This window comes from Macrotis lagotis, chromosome 1, assembly GCF_037893015.1.
Source record: "Macrotis lagotis isolate mMagLag1 chromosome 1, bilby.v1.9.chrom.fasta, whole genome shotgun sequence".
NCBI lineage: Eukaryota > Metazoa > Chordata > Mammalia > Peramelemorphia > Peramelidae > Macrotis > Macrotis lagotis.
In genome coordinates this window covers 16,779,597-16,798,153 of record NC_133658.1, presented here as the reverse complement: position 1 = coordinate 16,798,153, position 18,557 = coordinate 16,779,597, and the positions used below count along the sequence as shown (strand labels likewise).

Below are 18,557 nucleotides of genomic sequence, written 5' to 3'. Positions count from 1 at the left end.
AAGATGAAAATTCTAACTCTGGGACCCAGATGAGGTCACACAGGCAACAGGAAGCAGATTGGGATTCAAAATCAGGGCCACTGAGGCTCGTCCTTGTGCTCATCACCATCCTTTCCCTTGTTTTGTAACCTTCTTGAGGGCAGGCTTTCTTTTTGTATCTCCAACTCCTAGGCCACAGTAGAAATTCAATAAAAATTTTCCCCCACATTCATTTATTTTATTTTTAATTTATAAACTAAAACAACTATTTCCACAACAGTATAATAAAAAGATGATTGCACATGATTTTCATCAATGGTCATAATTATTTCCCATCAGAGGTTGTTGGAGATGATCACAGAAGGTTTTTGAGGAGGTTGGTCATGGTTGTTGTTCTCTGTCTTTCAGAAGTGGAAAATACGACAGTATACTAGTGAACCATCCCCATGAGCTACTCTGATATCTTTGGGTTTAAGAATCAGAGAATCTCACAGAATCTGGAGTTGGAAGAATTCCATCTCTCCTGGAATAGGGGTCCACAGGTCTTAGAAAATGTGTGGTTATAATGATAGGTATTATTTCTCTTCCATCTCCCTTCTTATAGTTTAGGAAATGAGACTGAGCAGTTAAATGACCTGTCCAGGGCAATACCGAATTTGAACTGGAGTCAGTTCTTGACTCTGGACAATACTCTGGACAGCCGGTAGTGTTAGCTAAAGTGATTATCCTCATTTCTCAGATGAGCAAACTGATGCCCAGAGAGGTCAGGTGTCTAGTTCAAAGTCATACAGCTAATATGTCACAAACTCATCTCTTGAATCCAGATTTTTTTCCTGGACATTATATAGTCTATATAAATTCTCTCTCTCTCCCTCCTTCTCCCCCCCCCCCCCCCTGAAGTTCATGGGGGAATGATTTTCAAAGAATTAAACTATTTCCTGAAGTGTTTACACTTCAGACATTTAAGAACACGTTAATGAAAAAGAATCCCTTGCCTCCTTCATTTATATGGATAAACTCCCAGGTGAGGAAAGTCTCTCCACCAGGGCAGGTCAACATTTTCTCTGCAATTTATACTCTTAGTGAACTTACTAGAACAGAGGAGTCAGACTCAGTCTGTAAGACTCTGGAGTCTTGTAGAATCTGATTAAAAATGCAATTGAGAAATATTTAACAAAATAAACAAAATAAAAATAATAGATAAAAAGCAAAATTAAACTATAATATAATTTACTTAATGGTAGTTTGTGGTTTTTTGAGTCGGGATCAACCTATAGGAATCCATTTCTATTTGAGTTAAATACCAGTGTCCTAAGAGATTAAATGACTTACCCAGGGTCACACAGGAACTTGAAAAGAGGGACTTGGACCCAGGTCCTCTTGGATTTGAGGCTAACTGTGCCCATGTTGCTTCCCATCTATTTTAAAAGGTACAAACATCACCCCCTCTCCATCAGAGACAGCAAGACAAGCTCTTTAGATCATTACAGGTTGGCAGAATTTCTAGGTTTGGATTTGTTCCCGAAATCTGAGCTCAGTCTTAAGATTGGGGCTGCATTAGGTGGAGGGAAGTGCTTGGCAGGCATTGAGCGAGTCACTGAGGCTCTGCTTAGGAGAGTCATTTAGGCCCCCAGGTTGGCATCTCTGGGCTCTGGACCTGGAGGAGTCATTGTAGGCTCTCTCTGACCAGAAGGCGGCAAAGCTCAGTTGAAGGAAAGCTTCCAGTCCTCTACTTATCTAGGCTAGCTTCTGGCAGAATGGTGTGGAGGGGGCCAGCTCTGGCCCAAATCCCCCTCCTCTGCCTCTTAGTACCTCTGGGATTCTTGTCAAATTACTTGAATTTGATATGCCTCAGTTTCCTCATTGGTAAAAACAGTTGGAAGGAGTGAAGGGTGGTGAGAAGAGAACAAAACAGAATTGATGAAGGGATCAGAGGTAGTGCTGTATAGTAGAAAGTCAGAGAATCAGAGATTGAGAGCCAGAAGAGACATCAGAGACCATCAGAGAGCGGAGCTGAGGCACAGAGAGTTTAAATGACTTGCCTGGAGTCACCCGGATAGAATAAAAGGATCAGAGATTTCATGATAAAAAAGGATCTTAGAAGTGTCCTGGCCATAGGGGTTAAACTCTCTGCTCTGCAAAAATCCCCAGGGTTGGCAGAACCAGATGAAAATAGAAATAGTAAATCTTTAATAAAATAAGCACTGGTACAATATAACCTGGACTATGTTCATTTCTGTTTTTTCAAGTCAATTTGCAGGGATCCTTTGAGTTGGATTCCACTAGTCTAATCCAATCCTTCATTTTTTTCTAGAAAGAGGACTCAGAGAGAGATTGAGTCATACAGGAATTAAAGTTAGAAGGTTCTTTAGAGGTCTGCCAGTTGACCTCTTCATTTTACAAAAAAGGAAACTGAGTCCTGGAATGGTAAAGCAATTTGTTTAAAGTCCCATAGGTATTAAACTCCATAGCCAGCATTTTGACCCTGGTCTTTTGATTCCAAATTCATCTTTTTTCATTGTTAGTCATATTCATGCTAAATTCTATTTAAAGTTAGTCATATCATTGCTAAATCTTTAAAGTTTAGAGTTAGTCATATTATTGCTAAATTCTCCAGACATCTGGGCTTTTTCTTATCTTCTTCACCTTCAGGCTTCCCGCAATCCCATTTAACAGCTGAGGAAACTGGAGCCAAGAGAGGTTAAGTGATTTGCTTGAGGTCACGTGGGAATCGTTTGATTCAGGATTTGAACTCAGGTCCTTAGGGTCAGAGGAAACTGGACAATTGAAAAATGAAATAGGCAGCCTCTCCTCTTTGGAGACCTTGAAGCAGGGTTTAGCTCATCACTTGGGCATGTTATAACAACAACAATAACAAACAGCAAACCTTTTGTAAAGGTTTTTTGAGGATCATTTGATCCCCACAACACCCTTGGGAGGTAGGTTGTATTGTTATCCCCATTTCATAAATGAAGAAACTGAGGCACAGGGAGGTTAAGTGACTTGACCGAGTCACACAAGAACAAGAATAGTAAGTGCCTGAGGCAGGATTTGAATACAGAGCTTTCAGATTCCAAGTCTAACACCGTGTTATAGTAAGGATGACTTGAACTAGGTGATTGTCCAGATTTCAGCTTTCCAATTCTGCGATTCTGTAACAGTGGATACAATATGGGAGTGGTTTTTGAAATGCTTTGAGTTCCTCAGATGAAAGCTCCCATGTCAATCTGGAGTCATACTGTTGAAACCAGGGTGGGGGTGACTTGCCTCTCCCTTTTGCCTTATCAAAGCCAGGGAAAGGGGATAGGTGAGAGAACTCTCAAGGGGCCCTTTCTCTATGGCCTCTTGCCCAGTTCAGCATCTTAAAACATCTTGCTTGTTTTGGGAGGTGAATGGTCTTAAAACCAGCCAGAGACATGAAGAGGAGATTGTCTGCTTGCTCGGTCACTTGACACTGAAGTTATATCTAAGGAAACCTTGTCCGTGAAACTTTCCCGAGGCCTATGTTTTCATGGGTCTTGAACCAGGAAACCAGATCTGCATCATTCCCAGGCAGTTCCACTGCCATTAACTTCTGTAGTTGAACTCTGATTTAACTGTTCATCCCTATTATCAGTTTGTATGAGTGGATTTCTGGTCAATGATAGCACCATCTTGCTTTGGAACCAAAGAAGTTTTCATTATGAGCAGTGATAAGAACATATTCTTCATCCAGAGCCCCAAATAATGGCTATAATTATTTGCTTTTTTTCAGTTGACCATGTTGTTCCTGAACCCGGGACCAGCCTGCTGACGGCCTTTGACCAGTGGAGAGAATGGGCAGATAGCAAGTCTTGCTGTGACTACTCCTTGCATGTGGATATCACAGAATGGCATAAAGGAATCCAGGAGGAGATGGAAACACTGGTGAAGGACCATGGTAGGTTGGCAATGCCCCATCCCCCTTGTGGAGAAGGCCATTCTGGGATCTCCCTTCTTAGTCAGAGTGGGTGACATTTATGTAAGTATGTTTGGTTAAGTTCAGTTCAATCAACATTTACATATCAGTCAATCAGCAAGCATTTTTTTTAGATTTTTGCAAGGCAAATGGGGTTAAGCGGCCTGCCCAAGGTCACACAGCTAGGTCATTATTAAGTGTCTGAGGCTGGATTTGAACTCAGGTCCTCCTGACTCCAGGGCTGGTGCTCTATCCTCTGTGCCATCTAGCTGCCCCAATCAACAAGCATTTTTAAAGCAACTAACATAGGCTAAGGATTCAAATACAAAGAATGAAACAGTTCTTGCCCTCAGAGAGCTTACATCTTACTCATGATACCTTCTGAGGTCCTAGGGATACAAGGACAAATGTGAGTCAGTTGCTGACCTCAATTGTTTTCCACTTGGGGTTGGGGGATATGTCTCTATATAAATGAATCTAATGTATCTGCCAAATTAATATAAAATGATTACTGTAAAGGAAAGATAGACTGGGCTATCAGGAAAGGCCTTTTTGGAGGAGATGGCATTTGAGCTGAGCCTTGAATAATTTCCTCCACTGTGTTCCGTCTTGGATGCTCATTAGCATGGTGTGGGGGTGAGCTCAGGTTCCCTTCTGCCTAGTACATCACTGCCCTTCCTGACACCCAGGTTTGTATCCTTGGCATTTATTATTGGATCCTCCCAATGCCTCACCTTCCAGAAGGTTATCTTCTTAATTTCCTTTTAAAATATTTTCCATCTACTCCCTTTTCTCTAGTTATATAATTGCCACCCTAGGTCTCATCCTAATCACCTTTTTGCCTGGGATGTTGAATAGCTTTCTAATTAGTCTTCTGACTTCAAGTCTATCCCCAATTCATCCTCCATACAGCTACTATGTTGGTTTTTCCTAAGCAGAAATCTGATCGGATTACCTCCCCTCCCCTCAATAAACTTTATTGGTTCTCCATAACCTCTAGAATCAAATATATAATCTTCTGGCATCCCAAGGCCTTCAAAAATGGGTCCCAACTCTACCTATTCAGCCTTGTGCTTGGTCCTCCTCTTCAACCCCCCTTTGATCTTTATTGTTCCTTATATAAACACATCATTCTATCCTTCAGTACAGCATTAGGAGGAGCTGTTGAGAGGAAATGCTTTGTAAGTCATAAACACTATCATTCCTAGGTACATTAGTATTTCCTGGGGATGTCCTGTTGTCCAAGTTTTGACTTAAAGCTTCCATTTCTTATGACCCTGGGCTCCTGGAACATAAATCCCCCAAATTTTCTAGTCTCTGTTGAGAAAACTTTGGTGGAGGAGGGGTAGATTTTGACACCCATGGAAAGGTGCTCTTTTTTTTTGTTCCTTAGTTCCTAGCCTCCTACCTTGAGATACTAGTATGGATGTCCTGGTGGATATTTGAGTGAATGGTTAACCACTTGCCCTCAGGGGGGAAAATGTACTATATGACATAATTTTCATGTTATGTCTAAGCATTATTAACATCTCTCCATCACTTTCCCAAGTCGAGATAGCCAAAAAAATAATAAACAAAAGCCATATCTATAATGTTTACCCATTTTTGAGGTATAAATATTCTCAATGAAAATTTAACAACCAACTCAAAAGTTGCTAGATTTTGGCACAACCCTGAGTCCTATCCAGTCATACTACAGTCACATGGAACAAGTGAACCATAGCAGAGTAGATTCTATTTTCTGAACTGATAGACTTATTTTTTTATAAACATTTAAAAAAATTAGTATGGGTTGATACCCAATTTAGCTTGGGGAGATCATGAATAGAGTATTTGTGGTTGAGTCAGGAAGATTGAATTCAAATCTTACCTCAGATACTGTGTCTTTGTGACCCTAGACACATCACTTCATTTCTCATCCTTTTAATCCCCTCTGTAAAATGGGAATATTAATATCACTTAAGATCCCAAGGTTGGAGTGATGGTCATATGTGATAACTTATGAAATACTAACTAGGGTTGTTCTATATTGGGAAAGAAGGGAATCTAAAAACAAAGGATGACACAAAACCTTATGAAATTAAGAAAATGAGTAAAATTGAAAAACAAATCAATGTGGACTGGATGGATGGATGGAGGGAGGCCAGGTCCATGAAGAGAGGAGTAGTTTGTAAGAACTCTTGAACTTAGTTGATCCATCAGCAAACATTTGGCACTCTTTGAAGGTAGCATGTCTACATAGGATTTCTTTTCCCCTCTCTGCATTATTTGTTGTTTGATAACTTTTTCCACTTCTTTCGCTTTCTGTCTACCAGGAGTCAACTCCTTCTTAGTGTACATGGCCTTCAAAGATCGGTTCCAGCTCACAGATTCCCAGGTAGGTCCATCTTGCCATTTTCTCCAAAGGGATCTGTCAACATTTGATAACCTTCATTTTCTTTTTTTCCCTTTTTTTAAGAATAGCTAATATGCAGAAGTAACTGTGGGGGAAAAATAGTGAAACAAGTTTTTTTTTTTTGATAAAGACCTCATTTCTCACACATAGAGTACTGAGTCAAATTTATAAAAAAAAGAGCCATTCTACAATTGATAAATGATCAAAAGAAATGAACAGTGTTCAGATGAAGCTACCAATGCTGTCTATGGTCATATTAAAATAAGTTCTAATTCACTGTTGATTGGAGAAATGCAACTTGGAACAATTCTGAGGTACTACCTTTATTGGTTTGGCTAATAGGACAGAAAGGGGAGATGTAAGGAAAATGAGGTGCATGTAAAATGACTCAACCATGCCCTGTGACCTAGCAATGCCATTACTAAGTCTGTATTCCAGAAGAAATGAAAAAGGAAAAGGATATATATGTATAAGGATATTTATATCAGCTCATTTTTGGTGGCAAGAAATTGGATATTGAGGGGATGCCCATCAGTTGGGAAATGGCTGAAGAAACTGTGACATGTTATTTCGATGAAATGCTATTCTGCTATAAGAAATGACGAGGCAGGAGGTGGCACAGTGGCCCTGGAGTCAGGAGGACTTGAGTTCAAATATGACCTCAGACACTTAATAATTACCTAGCTGTGTAACCTTAGGCAAGTCACTTAACCTCATTGCCTTGCCAAAAAAACTCCCCAAAAATAAATAAAAAAAAGAAATGATGAATAGGATGTTCTCAGTAAAAGCTGTAAAAACTTACCTGAGCAGATGCAATGTGAAGTGTACTATGTACAAGGTAACAGTATATTGTAGGTCATCTATGATTCAAGACAACTCTGAAGGACTTATGATAAAGAATGCTGTCCATCCCCACAGAATATAGATTGACTACAGAATGAAACAGACTTTAAAAATAACAAGAATAGCTAATAAGAGGGGAACCTAGGTGGTACTATAATGGATAGGACGCTGCCTTGGAGTCAGGAGGTCTTGTAGTCAGACATGTACTAGCTCTGTGACCTTGGGCTGGTCACTATACCCCTATTTCCTCAAAAAAAAGTTAATAAAAGGATAGCTGGTATGTGTCAGAAGCAGGTTTTGATCTCAGTTTTTCAGGTCTCTGAGGCTAGCTCTGCCTTCTCTCTCTAGCATTTAAGATTAGAGGTAAAGGGATTTGTCTAAGGTCACCTAGCACTGGGTTCAAATCCTCCCTTTGTTACTTAAGCTATATGACCCTAGGCATTTCATCTTTACCAGTCGCAGTTTCCTGCTTTGTAAAACAGGGGCTTGGACTTCTAGTAAAACCTGGACTACAGAATCATGGAAACTTGAAGTTAGAAGAGACCTCAGATCCCATCTAGTCCAAAGCATAAGCCCCCCAAGAATGGTTATGAATACACCCACTATCGTATGGTTAACTAACCTCTAGGTGAAGATTCCCAACGAGGAGGAAACTGCCATTTCCTGAGACAGCCAGTTCACTTATGGACACCTGCCACTATTAGGGTGTTTCTTCCTGAAATCCAGCCTCAGTTGATCTCCATCTTCCACTTCCATCCATGGCTTCTAGTTCTGTCTTCTGAAGCCCAAAAGTCTAGATGAATTCCTTCTACATAATAACCCTAAAATATACTTGAAAATATCTATCATTGCTCCTGCCTCCCTCATCCCTCACAGTCTCTTCTTGTTCTGGTTAAACATACCTAGTTCCTTTAAACAAACCACATGTGGCCTGGGTTCCAGTCCCCTCACCATACCTCTTGTTCTCCTTTGGACATTTCCTGATTTATCAGTGGGGCACCTACCCTAACCCCGGCCCTCAGAAAGGAACCTAACCAAGGAAGTTCTTTAGTTGATGTCCAACTGAATGACATTTGAGGTTCCTTTTAATCTAAGTCCTATGAACCTGTTATCTCTCCCTTGTTTTATCCTGTGATGATACCTGCCACCTGGGCCTAGAAATGTCTTGCCTCATTAATGGATTTTCTCAACTTTCCCAGGTCAATTGTCAAAGGATGGTCCTATGGGTTTCCCTGAGGGAGCCTAAGCCTGAAACAGCAATGTAATTCAGAAGCTTCTGGGTCCCCATCCAGGATTTTCTAGGTTATGCTGCCTCTGAAATGCTGAGTGGCCCCACTGAGTGAACCATGCCCCATAAATGTCTCTTTGAAGACTTGGGAAAGTAGGCTTAAAGTGACAGGATTACAGGAGAAAGTGTGTAGTACAGAGGGAGTGCTGAGTTCAAATCCTGGCCCTATCATTGATCTGTCTGACCTTGTCATTGATCTGTCTGACCTTATGGAAATCATTTCCCTACCTGAACCTCAAGTTCCTCATTTGTAAAACAAAGGCGTTGGATTAGATGGTCTCTGTGGTCTCTTCCAGTTGTAAATCTATGTTTTTTACTGAATGGTTCCCTCACCCAGAAGTCCATTGCTAAGGAGTAGAAAACACACTCACTAACTAGGTTAACTGTCTTCTAGATCTACGAAGTCTTGAGCGTGATCCGGGACATTGGCGCCATCGCCCAGGTTCATGCTGAAAATGGTGACATCATCGCTGAGGTAACATGCTCTTGTCCAATCATTTTCTTATTAACCTCAGACCGAAGGGAGTACGTGCAGGGAAGCACCCGTCTTGTTTTGTAACAGAGAAGACAATGGAATATGGTTTCCATTCAGGCTTGTTTGGCATCGCAAGGGCCTGGAACTCCTAAAGATCATATGGTCTCTCCCAAGACCATAGCAGTATAGAGCCTAGACTATGCATGCCTCTCCCCTTCCCCAGGGGGATCGTTTCACTCAGGGCTGCAATGCCCTTGTCTCTGGGGTGGGATCCATTCTCTTCTTAGTTAAGCCTGGATATTTGACCCTGGTGGTACAAGGCCAGGAATGCATCACTTTTCAGCCTGTCCTGGTGACTTCAAATACATGGGGGATTGTAACTCCCGAGTCACTGCTCCATTTGATTGGGATGCAGGGGGTTCCCCAGTTCTTCCTTTAGGGTCTTTTATAGCTTCCCTAAAGAATTCTCTATACAGGTTTCCTTCCATTTTTGGGATTGTTTCCCCACTTAATATCATTTAAATCTCTCTCTCTCTCTCTCTCTCTCTCTCTCTCTCACACACACACACACACACACACACACACACACACCTCCCACCCTCAACATTACAGGAGCAGCAGAGGATCCTGGAACTGGGAATCACTGGCCCCGAAGGACATGTTCTGAGCCGACCTGAAGAGGTAAACTTGCTTGATGACACAAGTTCATATGTCTCCCTAGTAAGCTGGGTAATGGGTACATAAGGAGGATATAGACTAGCAGCCTCCAACTCTCTAGGGATGGTCCATTTTGGGTCTACCCTGGATCCTCCTTAGCTTCATAGGTTGTGGGATGGGGGGAGGAGCTGTGCTCATTTCTATAGCTTTTTAAGGTTGACCAAGTGATGCCACTCTCATATCACCTCTGGGAATCGGGAAGTTAAGGTTACTTAGGGTATCGAAGCTAGGAAATATTGGAACCAGGGTTGAAATCTAAGTTTCCTTGATGCAGTCAATCAATCCAACATCTAGTGAGTATTTACTGCTTACTGCTTACGTTCTTTACTGTAACCTCTGGCAGGGATCTGAGATGTGATCAGACCCAGTCCTTATCTGAGAGAGGAAGAATTTCATTCTAGATGTGAGGAACAGGCATGAGCAAGGGCCTAAAGATGGGAGAGGCAGGAGATGTACCGAGAGTATATGATGGAACCGAGAGTACACGATGGAACCAAGAGTACATGATGGGGAGTATGAAAGAAGGACGGACAAGGAGGATAGTGATGTCATGCACTTAGACTGGGATAGGGTCTCAGAGACCATTTAACCAACCCCTTTGTTTTTGAGGAAACTGAGGAAGAGGTAAGGGAGGGCTAAGTGACTTGCCATAGATCATGCAAGACCCACATCAACTCCTTCTTATTCTAGCAATCTTCTGTCAACTTAATCTCTTCCCCTTCTAATCCTACTCAATTAATCTTCTTACTGCTTCTGATCTGATCCCTCCCTTATGTAAAAGCCTTCCATGTTTCCCTTCTGATTATATGATAAAATCCCTGGCTTGGCATTCAAGGGCTGCTAAAATCTGGTCCCAACTTCCCTTTCTTACCTGACCTCCTCCACCTTCCATTTGTGAATACTTTCATTCCAGCCAGATTAGTTTATGAACTTGACTGGCTCCCTCAAATACCCAAGGGGAAGGAAAAGGAGTAAGCATTTATTAAATGCTTGCTGTGTATCAGACTTAGAAATCTACAAATGTTATCTCATTTGCTCCTCACAGCAACTCTGGGAGGGAGGTGTTATCATAATCCCCATTTTACAGGTGAGGAAGTTGAGGCAGACAGTGTGAAGTGCCTTGCTCAGGGCCATGTAGCTAGTAAGTATCTAAGGATGGATTTGAACCCAGGTCTTTCAGACTTTGGGCTCAGGAATATTTGTGGTTGCACTTATTTACCAAGCCATTCTCTTCTCTTCTCTTACTTTGGCTCAATCCCTTTACTTCGAATGATGGAGTCTTAGATTTGGAACCGGAAGGAACCTCATGGTGTATTGAGTCCAACCTTCTTATCTTGCAGTTGAAGAAATATTGGCCCAAGGAGATGAACCCATCAACCATATGTTAAACTCTTACAGTGTACCAGACAAAGTGCTAGTGTCTTGTCCAAGGTTCCATGGGTGGTGAAATCAAAGATGGACCCGATTGTAAAGAATATCTTGGTGTATTGTAATCAGTCTCTTAATATGCTGCAGAATCCCCAATTCCAGACATCTCTCTAGGAAGGGAATTGGAAATGAAACCAGTGTGATCCTTTCCCATACCTATGTTTGGGGGCATCTCTACCCAGGGCATTATGTGTGGGTACAATGGTTCTGCTTCAAGAAAGATGGAACTTATATTAGACTCATCCATTAGTTTCTGAATGTGTTATATTCTCCCAGTAGAAATAGAAACTCCTTGAGGGAAGGAACTATTCCCTTTTGTTCTTGGTTGTCACTTAAAGAATGTCTATTGGATCCAATAGAATTGATTAAAAGAGATGGGGAAGGCCTTGGGGTAGGCCTTGAGGGAAGCAATGGGTTGGGAAGGATGGGGATGATTTTTTCCAAGAGAAGAGATAAAAAACCTTGTAGATGAAAAGAGCAGAGGAACTTGACCCAAGGCTACGAAATCAAGAAAGGAATGGCCTCAGAGAATATAGGCTTGCTCACTAAGAGGACCAGAACATCTATTTCTCCTTTCTCTCTACCTGGTTGTGTCCTGGAAGACCCTCTATGTGAGCACCATTTTCCTTAGTGGGCAGTTAAATTGTGGAGGTCATTAACCCAAGAGTCAATGCAGAATACACAAGAAGAACCAGGAAGGGCTGAAACATTTCTGAAGTATTGTCCACTTATAATATAAACTCATTCAGGAGCTAAGGGTGTCTTGGGATTTATCTCTTCTTTCACCTTCTAACCCATGGTTCCATGTTGGAGACCAAACCCTGTGAATAGGAACTGATGTGTCAGTCCTTATAAACTTGTAGAATAGGCCCTCTCAGTAGATGTGTCAGATAGGGCCACCTCACCCATTTCCCACAGAAGGGACCTTAAGGGCTACCTAATCTATTTTATATAAAATAAATCTCCTATACATGTTTGATGACTGACATCTGACCTCTCCTGGAAGATTTCTAGTCTTCAAAGAAGGGAGGACTCGTTACATCTCTAGGCAGCCCACTGGAGCAGCTTTTCTGACCAATAGAAAGCTTTCCCTGTCCCTTTTTCAGCTTCCCATCATTGGTTCTCAATCTCCCCTCTGTGACCAAGCAGATCAAGTCTAGTCCTGACTACAAAAACTGTGACCATCCTTTCCCCTAATGATCATTATCTTCAGACTTTTGGAAAGGAATAGAATGGCCAGAGGAAAAGAAGACAAGAGGTAGAGGATGGGACCTGGAGCTGTCTTTAAATTCTCAGCTATAGAAGAGCTCCTAGGGTTGTTGGTTCACAGCATTCTAGCTCTAAAGCTTCAGGGACCCTCAGAAACCATATAGCCCAGCCATCTCATTTTACAGAGCAGGAAACTGAGGCCCAGGGACATGAACTGAGGGAGCACTAGGACTGAAAGACATCCGTTTTCTCCTCTAAACTCTTCCCCCTTGACCATCAACTGACCTTAGAAATCCCATTCACATCATGATATCTTTGCCAATCATGGAACAAGCATTTATGAAAGACCTACTAAGTGCCAGCCATACAAAGACAAATTGAAATCCTCCCGACCGTCAAGATGCTTATATGGTATAGGGAGACACAACATGTGTTGATTTTCCCTGTAGCTTGAGGTCAGGGGGGTCCAAGGTGGAGTTGGGCTGATATACCTGAGTCTAATTTCATTTGAAAAGTTGAGTCCTTGTCTTGATAGAGTTTGTTAGTTGGATGGGGATTGTGGAGGACCTGAGTTCAAATCTAGCCTCAGACACTTGCTCACTGTGTGACCTTGGGCGAGTCTCTTGCCTTTCTTCATCAATCAAATGGAGATGAGGCCTGGTGATCCTGCCTCTTAGGGCTGCTGTGAGTCTTGGGTCAAATGATGTCTAGAAATACTTTGGAAAACTTTAAAACTCTGTAAAATGTCAGTTCACAAACACGACGGTCTGGCACTGGATAGGAGATCATGGTGTGAAAGCTGGAAGGAAACATAGAAGTCGTTCAATCCAGACTCTTCTTTTACAGTTCCCATCCTTTTGGGATGGGAATCTCCTCAATATAATAATCATGTCTGAGATTTTCCCTGTAGCTTGAGGTCAGGGGGGTCCAAGGTGGAGTTGGGCTGATATACCTGAGTCTAATTTCATTTGAAAAGTTGAGTCCTTGTCTTGATAGAGTTTGTTAGTTGGATGGGGATTGTGGAGGAGGTCTGGGGCCTCTTGTTCCTGTTAAAAACAAGAGCAGGAACAGATGTGCCCATCTGAGCACAGCTGCAGGCCCCTAGCAGTCCCCAGAGGCAATTTGTAAGGCCTGAGCCTTTTGTTGAATGTTCCAAGGATTCCCATGTGGCTCTTCTCCTTTCTGCCTTCCTCTGTTTTAATGGGCTCCAGATTGCTGCCTCGATAGCGCTGGGTCTTCTCTGCAGAGAGAAGGGTTGATTTCAGCCTTCTTCCTTAAACTTTTCCCTAAAAAAAGGGAAAAAACCAAAAAAGATGGTGTGTTAACAGAGGAGAATAATGTAGTGTTTATTTGTATAAAGTAAGACCATATTTAAAGCCTCAGGAAAATGTGCCTCTTCCTGATAGAAACTGCCATCTTGAGAGTTTCACCCCCCCCCCCCCAACCACAGCAGGCTTTCTTAGGAAATTGGATGTTCTGAGAAAATCAGTTGGTTGGGGGGGCAACACTGAGGAAGGAAGGCCTCTCTTGTTTCCTTGGTAGGATCAGAGATTCAAGGTTAGAACTTGGAAGGGACTGCCGAGATCAGCTAGTCCAATGCCCTCATTTTATAAATGAGGAAATGATCTAAGAGAGGATGCGTTGCATGTCCCAAGTCACACAGGTCACATATCTGGCCCCTCATTTTATGGTCCAGGATGTCATTAGAAGGACTGGAATTTAAGAATACCTCAATGGTGAGAGCCGTCCCAATGTCCAGTGGATTCCCAGAGGTGTGAGTGGGGGAAGATTTTGGTTTCCTTTCATTGCAAGCCTTTGAATAGAAGCTGGATGAGCCCTTGGAGAGGCCTGTTGGTCAGGGCCAGGCTGGAGATTGACCTCTGAGATTCTGCTGTCTGCTCTCTGTGGTTAGTGATTATTATCTTTGAATTCACTAAAAATATTTATTATGCATTCATCCAACCATTAATCACTTATTAAACACTGTATCAGCTGGCACTGATAGGTGCTTGGGATAGCAAGAGAGGCAAAATATCTTCCCTTAAGAAGCTGACATATTTTTTAAAATTTTATTTATTGAAGGCAATGGAGTTAAGTGGCTTGCCCAAGGTCCCACAGCTAGGTAATTATTAAGTGTCTGAGGTCAGGTTTGAACTCGGGGACTCCTGACTCCAGGGCCAGTGCTCTATCCACTGTGCCACCTAGCTGCTCCAAGAGATGACATTTTAATACTAAGTGACAGGAAGTAACCTGGTAATAAAAAAAAGCCCCAAGTCTGACCTCCTAGGGCTTCCACTCTGTTGAGTGTATGGAGGCAACTGATTATCTTCTACAACAAAGAAGTCCAATATTCTTGTTGCCTTCATGGAACTTATTTCCTGGCTGAGGAGACAAAGTTCACACACTTGAATATGAGGCAGTATTTATTAGATAAAATGATTTGCCTCAGTTTCCCTTTTTTTCTTAGAATGAATTTTTTTCAGGTGATAAAAATCTCCCTTCTTTCTCTCCCATCTCCCCCTTGACCTTTTATAAAAAGGTGAAATCAAGCAAGACAGATTTCCACATTGGCTATTTTAAAAAAATTCTCAATTTATATCCTGAGTTTGTCTCTTCTCTTTCAGGAGAGATTTTATGCTTCATTTGCTTTGGTTTTGTGTTTATAGTTTGACACAGGGAAAGAAGATGGAACTTGGAAGGGGGATATCCGGGTTCAAATCCTACATTGACTTGAAACAACCTCTTGTTATCTACATTTCTTTGTCTGTGAGATGGGTTGTTTCAAACATAGGTCGAGAACCTGTGGAAACGAGAACACTCATTGAGATGACCTACCGATGTTGTCATGCTATTCATATATAATCTCTGAACTGGACATACCCTGGGATAAACTTAGATTAGGAGCTGGAGGCTGGAGGAGAAGGGTGTAGATTGTTCAGGGCTTTTTGCTGAGGGGAAACAAGAGGGTCTAAATTGTGAGGCAGTGTAGTCCAGGGGTTAGAAGCCGTGATATAGAGTTAGGAACGAATTGGGTTCAAATCTTATTACTGCATTGGGTGATCCTAGGGAAGTCATTATTCTCCAAGAAGTTATTCTTTGAGACTCAACTTTTTCATGTGAAAGGGCCCTGATGGTATCCACAGCTCCTACTTCCTCAGGTTACTGTGGAACTCAAATGAGACCATGAGGTAAAGTGAATCCTTTGCAGACATTAAAAGCAAGTGTTGGTTGGGTCTACATCCGGTTCTCCCCGATGTCTAAAGGGGAGAATCATGAGTGAGTTGGGGAGCGGAGGATCTGCGAGGACTTCCCAAAAGAGGTGTGGCTGTTGGATTGATGGAGAGAAATCCAGCTGATGAAGAGGGGGCAAGGCCTTTCGGGTTTAGAGAACCCCACTTGAGTCAAGCCTCAGAGGCAGGAGAGCAGGAGGCCCATCTCCTAGACAAGCGGCCCAGTTTGCCAGAGCACCAAGTAATTTGAGATAAGAACTTGAGAACTCTTGGACCCCATTGTTTCCAGGCTAAGGGCGGCTGTGCGTGGCTCTGTGTTCCCGTGTAAGAGGCCCAAGAAGGGAGGGGGCCTTCGCATCCCTGGAGGCTGAGCTGAACAGGCCCATTCAGAGCTTGGTTACTTGTGTGGGAGCTGGGACTGGTGGGGGGTCAAAGGCAGCTGCTGATGGGAGGAGAAAAAGCTGGACCCGGAGGAGGCCACATTTTACTTGGCCCCAGAACCCTAGCTGGCAGGCAGCCAGAGACTGCTGTGGGCCTGGCTGCAGGAGGACCTGAGTTCAAATCTAGCCTCAGACACTTGCTCACTGTGTGACCTTGGGCGAGTCTCTTGCCTTTCTTCATCAATCAAATGGAGATGAGGCCTGGTGATCCTGCCTCTTAGGGCTGCTGTGAGTCTTGGGTCAAATGATGTCTAGAAAATACTTTGGAAAACTTTAAAACTCTGTAAAATGTCAGTTCACAAACACGACGGTCTGGCACTGGATAGGAGATCATGGTGTGAAAGCTGGAAGGAAACATAGAAGTCGTTCAATCCAGACTCTTCTTTTACAGTTAAAGAAACTGAGACCCAGAAGAGGGGGTGATTTGCCCAGTCTGAGAAGGATTCAGTATAGCGAAGAAAATCAATAACTAATGGTGTAGACACCATGCCTGTCATATCTTCAGCTGATACGAAGCAAGGGGGAGCAGTTAGCATTTTGACAGACTCAGGATTCTAAAGGATCTTGAGGGGCATTGGACCCAGTGTTCTAATGAGTTAAAATCCAATAGACTTTAACATAAAGGTGTATTTTTTTTTTTTTAGGTTTTTTTGCAAGGCAAATGGGGTTAAGTGGCTTGCCCAAGGCCACACAGCTAGGTCATTATTAAGTGTCTGAGACTGGATTTGAACCCAGGTACTCGTGACTACAGGGCCGGTGCTTTATCCACTATGCCACCTAGCCACCCCATAAAGGTAGATTTTAAAAAGTCTGTTTTACAATTCAAGTCAGGAAAGACACAACAATGTGCCTGGAAGACAAAACCACTCCCTGTAGACCTCTCCCCCGCGATGCCTTTTCCTGGGCACACCTTGTCCTTCAGTGCCACACAGTGTCTTCTTTAAAATACATGGCATCCCTCCCAAGTTTAACATGACCCACTGGGAGCCTTCTTGCCTTTCTCCAGACACTACACTTTTATTCATGCAGGTTAGGCTGGCATTGGGTTTTTTTTTGGCTGTCCTGTTGCCCTGGAGGTCATATTGAGCAAGGGGTCCACAAATCTCTCCAGCTCTCTTTCACTTAATTGTTGGGTGGTCACATTTTCCCAATCATGCACTTTTATAGCTTTTTTGGTCCCTTGAACCAACTGCAGAACTTTCCAATTATCTCCATTAATTATTTTCATTGACTTTGACCCATTTTTTCAATCTTTTGAGGTCTTGCGGGTCCTGAATCTGACATCTAAGGTCCTCATTGGTTTCCCCCAGCTTTGCATCCTCAGAAAATTGAATAAGCTGATAAGCAATCCTTTCATGTCTTCCCCCATGGGTTTCCTAATTTACTGATCCTTTATCTTAGTATGGATGTGAATGAAATCATCTTGAAGGTATCAAACGAGCACGATCAGCAGAGTCCCCAAGTACAAGCTTTAGGCCAAGCTGCCATAAAATCTCATCAGAATGCAGTCTGGTGTTCCAATTTAGATAGAATATGGGCCACAGCATGGCCCATGAAGACCAGCAACTAACACAGAAGAAACCTGATCCCAGCGCTGTTAGCCATGGCTAAGTGGGAGGGGATGGGAGCAGACAGTTTCAAAAAGAGGACACACAGGTTGTTAATAATTCCTTGAAAAATGTCTAACCACACTAATGATCGACAAGATGCAGATTACAATAATGCTGAGATTGCACCTCACAGATATCAAGGTGGCAAAGAAACTTTAAACCAATGAAACTCAGTGGGATTGTGGAGACATCTCTGTCTGTCTGTCTCTTTATTTATCTGTCATTTCTTCTAATCTATACCTATACCTCATCTATCCATCCATCATCTATCTATCTATATCTCTCTATCATCTATCCATCTATCATTTATCAATCTCTATCATCTCTCTCTATCATCTATCATCTCCTTTCTCTATCACCTTCTCTAAGCTGTTTGTCACCTCATCTACCTATCTAGCTATCTGTCTGTCCATCCGTCTGTCCACATCTATCTCTCTATTCATCCATCTCTCTCTCTCTCTCTCTCTCTCTCTCTTTCTCTGTGTTAATTGGCTTGCCCAGGGTCACCCAGCTAAAAGGTCTGAGGTGGGATTTATCTGAGTCAGGACCTCCCGACTCGAGGCTGGTGCTTTATCCACCATACCACTGAGGTGACATCTCCAGATCACTCACTTATTAAAACTTATTAAAAGACTCCAGCATATTCCCTTCTTTTTTCTCTCTGAAGGAACCTCTAGATGCTTAATTTTCCTAGTGATTCTCGAAGTAAGGGTTGGACTGCATTCACCTCTTAAGCCCTGCTCATGAAATTTCATCTCCTCCTGCGCCTGGGCCCCCTTCCTTTTATTCTATCTGTGCTTCTTCCTGGTCTTTGCATCGGAACAAAGCCCTGGTCCTCCTTCTGGTAGGACTCTGCTCCCTGGAGCTGGGGAGGCTCAGCCTCTGACCAAAGACAGCTGAGAATTTTCTCAAGGTTTTGGAGCAGAGCATCAGTTTTGGAGCATCTGATGTTCCCATCTCCCGTGAAGTCCTTTAAACTCTCTGACCTTCAGTTTCCTCTTCTGTA

At 42.6% G+C, this 18,557-nt stretch overlaps 1 protein-coding gene across 1 annotated transcript in view; it reads left to right on the top strand.

Moving 5' to 3' along the window:
- Positions 1 to 18,557, top strand: part of DPYSL2 (dihydropyrimidinase like 2) — a 104,067-nt gene that overhangs the window by 50,951 nt on the left and 34,559 nt on the right. The window contains exons 4-7 of the mRNA XM_074195208.1: positions 3,734 to 3,898; positions 6,232 to 6,293; positions 8,837 to 8,917; positions 9,530 to 9,598. Coding sequence (XP_074051309.1) covers positions 3,734 to 3,898; positions 6,232 to 6,293; positions 8,837 to 8,917; positions 9,530 to 9,598 — 377 coding nt within the window. The remainder of the gene's footprint in view (positions 1 to 3,733; positions 3,899 to 6,231; positions 6,294 to 8,836; positions 8,918 to 9,529; positions 9,599 to 18,557) is intronic.